This window comes from Camelina sativa, chromosome 4 (assembly GCF_000633955.1).
Source record: "Camelina sativa cultivar DH55 chromosome 4, Cs, whole genome shotgun sequence".
In the NCBI taxonomy this organism is placed as follows: domain Eukaryota; kingdom Viridiplantae; phylum Streptophyta; class Magnoliopsida; order Brassicales; family Brassicaceae; genus Camelina; species Camelina sativa.
Window position 1 is genome coordinate 23,755,212 of NC_025688.1, and position 8,521 is coordinate 23,763,732.

Here is an 8,521-nt window from a genome sequence, read left to right on the forward strand (position 1 = left end):
AAAAACCAGATCAAACCAAATAAAACTTTTAAACTTGGACGCCTGATAAATCAAGCTTTCCTGCTCATTCGTTGTTGGAAGTATATTAATCTTATTTATATTGGTTTTGAACTATGGTCTAAAAAATTTCTAGCCAATGTGGGATATTGTGATTAGTTATTTGATTTCCATAAATTTAAAATTTTCCTTTTTTCTAAAAAATTCTGTAAATTTAAAAAATGTTAATGAATGACATGTCAAATCATGATAGGTTATTTAAAATAATTATTAATATAGAAAATTCTGGAAAATGTATAAAATGTCAATAAGTGATATGTCAAATTTCTATTGGTTGTTTAAAATCCTATATAAACGACTTTAGGAGCTATTCACTATTGGTAGTTTAAAAGCTTAGGTAGACGCCTTTAAAATTATTAATTAGTGAAGTGACTAATTAATATTGGTGATTTTTTAATATTTTTTTTAATCTTTAAAAGTATATAAATTTAGGAGATTTTTAAAAATGTTAATTAGTGACATGTCTAATCATTGGAAGTTTTAAATCCTATGTGGACTTTAGGAGCTTATAGCTTCTAATTTTTATTAGTATAGATTCTTACAATTATCATTCAAACCAATGATTTGATAGCATATAGATTCTGTTTGTAAAATTCCCTATACAAACACACAAACCATATTAAACTTTGCTCATATTGGATCTCTCTGCCTCTTAACAAGTTCCGGCGACTAGACAGATCTCCCGCAATCTCTGCCTCTTAACAAGTTCCGGCGACTAGACAGATCTCCCGCAATTCCAAAACTTCAGACGTAGAATCTTGACAAGTATGTATCCCTTTATCCATAGTGCTTAGCGGTCAATGAAGGACTTATTCATCAGCTCAACGGCGTTGTCCATGAACTGCACTCTCAGGACAACAGAGATACCAATTATTAAACTAAAACCTAATATGATAGAGCACACCAACTATAATCTTAAAGTCTAACACAACAGAATACTAGGTATAAGTGCTGTTGTAACCAATGCATTCATACTCTATGCTGAGCACATTTCATTACTAATTATGATAAAATTGGTCCATTTATCTATCAAAATCCTGGTCTAGCCCATATTTTCTTACATTAACTATCTGTGTTAAGATGGGTCATCTATACATCCCAATTGGACTTCAGGTTCCAAGGTTAGACCAGAGACGCTCCCAGAGTTGAACTCCCACTACTTCCCACTTGTTGAGCCACATGATTACTATAGGCTTTGTCCTAAGTAACTAGCTTACCCAAAAAAACGATGACCATCTATGATCTTGATATGCGATGAGTTATATAGGAAACATTAACCTAATCCCCACTTGTACTAACTTCACATAACACACTAGCCTCAGGCAAACAAAGAGCTTTAAGAGTTCAAATCATTGCCTCAAACAAACACAGAGAACGAAACAAGATCATCCAAGGTATTGGCTCATACTAACAAGGGATCATGTACTAGTATCTGATTCAGACACAAAGCAATAAGATGTTGGCCTTTTACCTTTCCAAGCATTTTCAGCTCTTTTCCCACTGGTTCCAAGAATTTAAGATCAACTTCAACTGGCCACACCTATTCATCAAATACACCAAAAATCAAACTGTTAGCAAATGGAGACTTATAACCCATAAGTGAATAAAACACCAGTGGGAATATAAGAGAACGCAGTCAAAACATCAGACTTGACAAAGATGATATGTTCAACTTGTAATCCTATAGCAACATCTCTATGTGCAGACCTAAGCAGCTACAAAATCAGAAACTATCCTCAAAAGATTAAAACTTGCACAAAACTACTAAATAAACTAGAACATTCAACAGGACAAAGGAATTACACAACAAAAGATGATACACATAACCTTTTCCCTGTATGAATTCTAAGCCAATATAAATACTAAGAACTTGTACTACACACAAATGCAACAAAAAACACATCAATCTTTCTGCAAGAAGTCACCTTGACACCAAGTAAGCGAACAGGTGTGACTTGGCCAGGAACAACACATTCAGGTCCTGCAGATTCAAGTACAGCTTCCATCGCAAACCCACCTCCCACAGGATTCGGATGCTGCTAAGATTAAACGCAAACCCGAATTACTTATGGTAATTCCCAAAATCAAATTGGAATCTTCAAAACTACGGAAGAAGAAAAACAAAAAACAAAACCTTCATGACGGAAATGGCGTAATCGGTTTCAGGGCTTTGAGAGATAGAAAGAACAGGTGAGCGACTGATCTTAGGCACTGGTCTTACTGAAGAAACTCGCCATGGTGCATCCTCAGCTAGCGTCGTCGCTCCTCCTTTCTTCGCCATTCAAGATTAGATTTTTTTCGACTCTTTTCTCTGGATAACAAACAAAGCAGAATTCGAAATTGAGAGAGAGCCCTTCAAATTATATTTTTGGTGAAATGGATAGAATGATTTTTATCTAATTTCTTCTCAAAGTCGAAAACTTTTTGTGGTCAGCTTTCGAGATTGTCTTCGTGTGCTTCTCTTAAACTTAAAGAGTCGCCATTTTTTTTCATAGGTTTCTCCTTCACTTTTGTACCCTTCATTTAAGTATTTAATTACGAAATAGCCATCCTCACTATTATAGGCCTTTTTTAACTCGGCCCATTATGTGACAAAATAAGAAGATCTCAGCACAAAATACAAAGAGGTTAACTTAGCTTAAAGCTTAGTTCTTTCTTTCTATCAAACCACTCACACACTTGTTTACACCTTTTTTTCTTTTTCTTTTATCTACTACTTACAATATCTCAATACATATATTACCTCATATCATCTTAATCTACATACACTCATTGCATCATAATGTAAATCATATAGTCCGAGGTTAGTTGATGATCCTGAAGTCTGATGAAGTTTTTTTTATTCCCAACCCATTAAAGTATTCCACACTTGTTCCTCTATCTTGCTTCTTGGGACAGGTAAGCTGTCTTCTTCGTTGATCAACACTTTGTACACCTCCCATTCTCTTTCTCCCGTCACGTGTCTTCCAATTTCAGCCTAGTTATGACATCAGACATCAGATGATTAAAACAATTGTTATGTTTTTGGTATAAATTACAAAGACCACATGAGTTATAATATATATATACCGAGAATATGCAGGTATTGATCTTCTTCAGGGCAAGTGCTATGTCGTGGAAGACTTGTGGCCGTCCCTTTCCAGATAACTCGACAGGGTTTGTGACTAGAAGTTCAGTATCTGGACCTCGATTCATCATGACCACTCTCAGAGGTTGTTGTAGCTCTGCTCTTAAACGATAAACCAATGCATTTAGCTTGCTTGAGTCCAAGATCTTCCGACCATCAGATTGCACGATGAACAAGTCGATCTCACAGTTCCTTCCTCTTTTGATTGTAAAACGCCCATATGAGATCTGGTCATCAAACAAGATTCGAGAAGACGTGTCTCTTATGCGAATACTAGTGGAGTAATGCAGATAAAAGCATCAAAGACTTGCACAAACCTGAATGTTAAAATCTTTGAAGGTTCTCATAATATCATATAATAGGCCTTTGTGATCTTGACATGTGATATGAATGAGGGTATGAGCTGGGCTTAGCGAGTTGTCAACTGAGATAGACACATTGCTTGAAGTGTGTAACCCACCACTCGGCTGCTCTCCCGACACATCCGAGGAGAACAATGTTTCAGCAACTGACGAGGAAGCCTGTGAGCGAGCTGTGATTTCTGAGCCAACAAGTTCAATGTCATAGCTGATCAGTGAATCTCCTATGGCATCTCTAAGGTACTCATACACTTCTTCCCGCCTCTTCCCCGTCCCTAGAAGCTCTCTGACAAGTACAAAAACAGAACACACCTTAGCTTAAACATTCTAGCAAATATCCAAAACCTCCTTATCAGATTTGCAGTCTATATTACCTAGTGTCTGTGACAAAGAACAAGTCCATAACTTTTCCATCAGGTGTAGTCGATATCTTAACTTTCTCAATGTTAATCTCAAGCTTGTAAAGAACCTCAGTGACATCTGCCAATAATATATAGAAACAATGAGTGAACCCACAGCTAACTAACTAAAATTAAGAGAATCAAGAAACTAACCATATAGAAGCCCTGTGCGGTCAGAACAAGCTAGCTTCAACAAGAAAAGATCAGGAATCTTGGGAGGCTGAGACTCAGAATCAGAAAGGTAACATCTTGAGATACCAAAGGCCCAAGAAAAAGAAGGGCTAGCCTCAACAAGTCTCATCTTCAACAAATTCCATCTCGTGTTTGGTTTCCCAATCACCCAGAAGACCAAGTAACACCATTTCCCATCAGTCGTTACATCTTCACAGAGCAACACATTTCAGGTCACAAACCAGAGCAGAGTAGATATCAAAAAGGAGAAATTTTACCTCCTCTGACAATGTTGAGGCCGAAGAAGAGAAGGATACGGCAGAGATCACAACCTAGACCAGTTTTGTCAGGACAATTGATGGTTATAACACTCGGCTCACCTTCTTTCTCCGATTGACTGATTATCACAACATCATCCGACAAAATACCCATCTTCTTCTCCCTTCAAAGTTTCGATTTTTTTTTTGTGCTTCTGTGATGGTTTTAGCTGGATTTCATTTACATATGGGGGAGAGAGAGAGTCAAAGATTTAAAGGGTGTGCTTAACTTGTTGGTCGTGTAGCTGTACAGTACTTGAAACCATGTTTTGTGTGATCGATCCTACCCTTTTAAGCACTGATTGTGATTTCTCCCTGACACTTAACTTACTATTAATCAACTCTTTTGGTGTATATGATTTGTTCTCGTTTTAGAAGTCATAAGAACCTACTAATTCCCATTTATGTTTTAATTAATTAAAAATTTAAAGCAATATATAGTGGTGGTTGGTTACTTCTACTTGTTATATATTGTTAGTGTGAAAAATCAAATCGGAATTAGACCTTAACTCCGTTAATGGTTTATGATTATTTGAGTAGTTATGAGCTTTTGATATTATATATGTTAATATTATTGGGTGATGGTGAAGAGCAATTTCTTATGCTAATTGTATGTTTAGTCAAAATCGTTTACTATTCTACTCCTAAAAGTGAGGGTTTTAAAGGCGATTAAATTAAAGTAATGACCAGTCCTACTCCTACACAATACATATGAAACGTGACCACATTGTTTTTTTTTTTCTTTAAACCAGAACGATGTGAGCTGTGAAAAATGTTTATTAATTTAAAATTCTTGTGGAGTTACTTTTTCCAAATCTACTTTGTAAGGTAATCTGTCACCACGGGTAAATTTTACTTTTCGAGTCTATGGTAGACTACTGAATTCCACATGAAAGTATTATTTTTTCTGAGACAGAGATGTTTATCTGTCATTGTTTGGTGTACGTCTTACAAGCAATTGGATATTTCCTTGTGAAAATATTTCAATTGTGATGACGGATTACATACATAATCCGCATGCTACATCTAAGCCAAGTAACATAATCCCATTGGCACAAATTAAAGTAGAGCTATGACCATTACACACCCCCACTGACCACTTTATATAATTTTCAATTAGATTAGTTACAGGAACGCAAGTGTCCCTCAATCCAGATATCAAAAAGATTTTCAGATAATAAACAAATCTTCAATTTACCAAAATCAAGTTATCAGATTATAGTCAACCTATGACAATAAACAGTAAATACAATACCACAACCCCAAGATTAAGCATAGAGAGAGCAAAAAAAAAAAAGATTACAAACAAATAGAATCCTCCGAGTCAAATGAGCTTTCAATGACGTTCTACAAACTCTACAAACAAATATATCTAAATCCTTCTTCTACTTCCACACTAACTTCTCCCTCTCTTTCATCAGGTTTCAACATTAGCTCTGTTTCCGGCGAGGATAATGGAGATTTCAAGGCCGCGACTGAAGGCTTGGTTGAAGAGGAGACGAGACTGGAACGTGGAGATGAAAGGGAACCAGGAAAGAAGAGCGACTGGAGAAAATATGAGCATACCCATTGCAGCATCATAAATACGCCCAAACTCACGCACTGTTTCCCACAAGCCTAGGATCCGAAGCACCCGTTTCCATGTGATGGCTAGAGACAGTAGAGCCCAACCAGTTGGGATAAAACCAAGAACACATGCAAACATGTCCGGAATTGATAGATCTGTTAATGCAATGGCTATTACGATGAGGGCAATGAATGTGAGCGAAGCCACTCCCTGCAGAAAACGCAGTGCCAGCAGAATGTTGCTCGATTTCCTGGGGCTATACCAGAAAAGCTGAAGAACAAGGAGACAAGATAAAAAGTTAGTGGGATGGGTTACAAGAAAATAATCAAATCTGGAGAAGAAACTAATGAATCTTAGTACACACCTTAAACAAGAACACAATAACAACCAATACAATCCACGAGTAGCCATAGAGCTGCATACACACAAAAAGAGGATTCAGTCAGGCACTCATGCAATAATAGCATAAGCAATGAGAGTCATAGCTCCTACAAAGAAAATACACAATCTAAACGCTGCAGCTTTTTCCATAATCAAGCAAATGTAAAACAACTTTCAAATATCCCGTTAAACAGAACTAAACGATAAACACAAGATAAAAAGCTAGCATTACCGCAAGTGAAGTATTTTTCTGAGTGAGATTGAGCTTGTACACAATGCCATATTGAAACATGAAAAATCTCAAGCTCAAAATCGTCTCCAATATCCTTCCTCTTAGTGTTTGGATATGCGCCTAAAATGAAACAAAAATTAACAAACAAAACAAAACTAAGAAGTATGGTAGAAGATAAAACATCAAAAACAAACAAAAATCGACAAACCTGTTCTTCCTCCCACCACGACTCCCAACTGAGCTCTCCCTTTACTCCCACTCCACCTTTGTACATCAGCCAACTGACCCAGTCTTCAAAATCTTCGACAGTCCTATATCAAACATGAAGTATTAAAGGTCATTATCCAAGACAATTTAAGATATAGTGCCATCTGTGGCACCACAGAAAATCAATTGAATATGGAAATGAAATGAAACAGGCACAGTACTAACTTTTGCCATTCAAATCCAGAAGGATTAAAGATATAGGGTGCAAACAGCCAGGAGATTACAAGGAACCAACTGCTGATAGTTAGCAAAACGAACGAAGAGGCACCCCCGTCCGTGTACCCATAAGCAATGTAACATATTAACAGTAGAGCTACTTCAAAACTGCGGAAGAAAGAGACTCGCATAAGTCAGCAAGAAGAAGGTTGCTAAGCAATATGACTTTCGAAGCTCTTATTCCAATTGTGTGAATCAAGAACATGCCAGAGATAATAATAAGTAACTTATTAAATTCTGGGCTTACGCTTTAACAAAATGACTTCTAGAATATAGTCTGTAATTATCGGCGAACTTGATGTGCTGAACCACAAAGCCTCTGCCAGTTGCTCGATACTGTTGATTAAAAAACACGCATTTGAAAAAGGCTAAACAGAAAAAAAAGATAGAAAGGAGCAATAATGTCCATTGCCTTTGTATACAAGGNTTTAACAGAAAAAAAGATAGAAAGGAGCAATAATGTCCATTGCCTTTGTATACAAGGAAGTATACCTTTGCACCACCGTGAAGGATAGTACGCCCAAAGTAATGAGTCCTTGTCCCGAGGGAAAATGTGAAAAAGACAGAACACAACTGGAATTGCATAGTTATAAAGCTAAATATAGCCTGTGATATAAGAAAGGAAACGTTAGTAGAAGAGCTTTCTCAAAGCTATTTGTGGAGAAAGAAATATGTATCAAAGAAGTTAAAAAGCAAAATGAACAGTATGGATAACAATTTGGTCCAAAAGGAGACAGAGAGAATAGATCAACCAACCTTTAGCAACCCAAGTTCAAGTATGAAACCCATAACCATAGGGACGGCAGTAAAGATTCCAATCTGGACCAAAAACTGTGCATTTAGGGCAGCATCCAACGCAGTGTTACCTGACAGTTTGGCTACTCTTGAGATTGCACGATCAGCACCAGAAAAGGCCTGAGAAAAAAACCAAAAAGTAATTGATATCTGAGGAGGAAAGGGAAATGACTTAAGAAATAAAAGACACAGATAAAAAAGAAAAAGTGCATAATTTAACCAAATTGCATGACTAAGGTGACAATGCTTTTTCCCAACATTGTTATCTATGTCAAAGGGTCAATCAACCAAAGTTTGATGCCCAATTGTATGTGAAACCTTTGATGTTCAAAAAGGAGGGCCAAATACTACGGCACCCATATTGCTCTAGGATGAAAGAATTATAGTGGACAGCAAATAATTTTAACTCTAAAATAGCAAGTGGTTGTAATCCTAAAAAACTGCAATAAGCAACACTAATTTACACGTTTTGGAGAGCAATTACTACCCATCACTTTTCTTTTTGGGCATAACTACGCATCATTTTATAATTAAGAAACTCATAAAAAGAAAAAATAGAAGGCTCCATAACATACCAGATAAACTCTTCCATACAAAAAGACGTACACAGTAAGGACGGTCATCTGCATCA

The 8,521-nt window shown here is 36.7% G+C and overlaps 3 protein-coding genes across 4 annotated transcripts in view; all 3 read right to left on the bottom strand.

Annotated features, from left to right (window-relative positions):
* Positions 550-2,523, bottom strand: LOC104782102. Its single transcript, XM_010506927.2, has 4 exons — positions 2,192-2,523; positions 1,983-2,093; positions 1,529-1,597; positions 550-898 (listed from the first exon to the last, which is right to left on the bottom strand). Exons 1-4 carry the CDS (start codon positions 2,336-2,338, stop codon positions 848-850), a joined length of 378 nt encoding a protein of 125 aa, XP_010505229.1. The 5' UTR covers positions 2,339-2,523; the 3' UTR covers positions 550-847.
* On the bottom strand, positions 2,665-4,778 carry LOC104782103 (ACT domain-containing protein ACR10). Of its 2 annotated transcripts, none has more exons than XM_010506929.2 (6): positions 4,496-4,778; positions 4,098-4,325; positions 3,918-4,023; positions 3,502-3,829; positions 3,127-3,411; positions 2,665-3,034 (listed from the first exon to the last, which is right to left on the bottom strand). In XM_010506929.2, exons 1-6 carry the CDS (start codon positions 4,545-4,547, stop codon positions 2,897-2,899), a joined length of 1,137 nt encoding a protein of 378 aa, XP_010505231.1. In that variant the 5' UTR covers positions 4,548-4,778; the 3' UTR covers positions 2,665-2,896. The 2 variants fall into 2 exon arrangements, with proteins under 2 accessions (XP_010505231.1, XP_010505230.1); XM_010506928.2 differs by having other exon boundaries at positions 4,394-4,773.
* LOC104784229 (callose synthase 10-like) overlaps positions 5,608-8,521 on the bottom strand; it is a 17,133-nt gene continuing 14,219 nt past the window's right edge. Inside the window, exons 40-48 of the mRNA XM_010509284.1 lie at positions 8,466-8,513; positions 7,852-8,010; positions 7,588-7,701; positions 7,343-7,431; positions 7,045-7,203; positions 6,821-6,923; positions 6,613-6,732; positions 6,364-6,414; positions 5,608-6,269 (exon numbers count right to left, since the gene is read on the bottom strand). Coding sequence (XP_010507586.1) covers positions 5,850-6,269; positions 6,364-6,414; positions 6,613-6,732; positions 6,821-6,923; positions 7,045-7,203; positions 7,343-7,431; positions 7,588-7,701; positions 7,852-8,010; positions 8,466-8,513 — 1,263 coding nt within the window. The 3' untranslated portion in view covers positions 5,608-5,849. The remainder of the gene's footprint in view (positions 6,270-6,363; positions 6,415-6,612; positions 6,733-6,820; positions 6,924-7,044; positions 7,204-7,342; positions 7,432-7,587; positions 7,702-7,851; positions 8,011-8,465; positions 8,514-8,521) is intronic.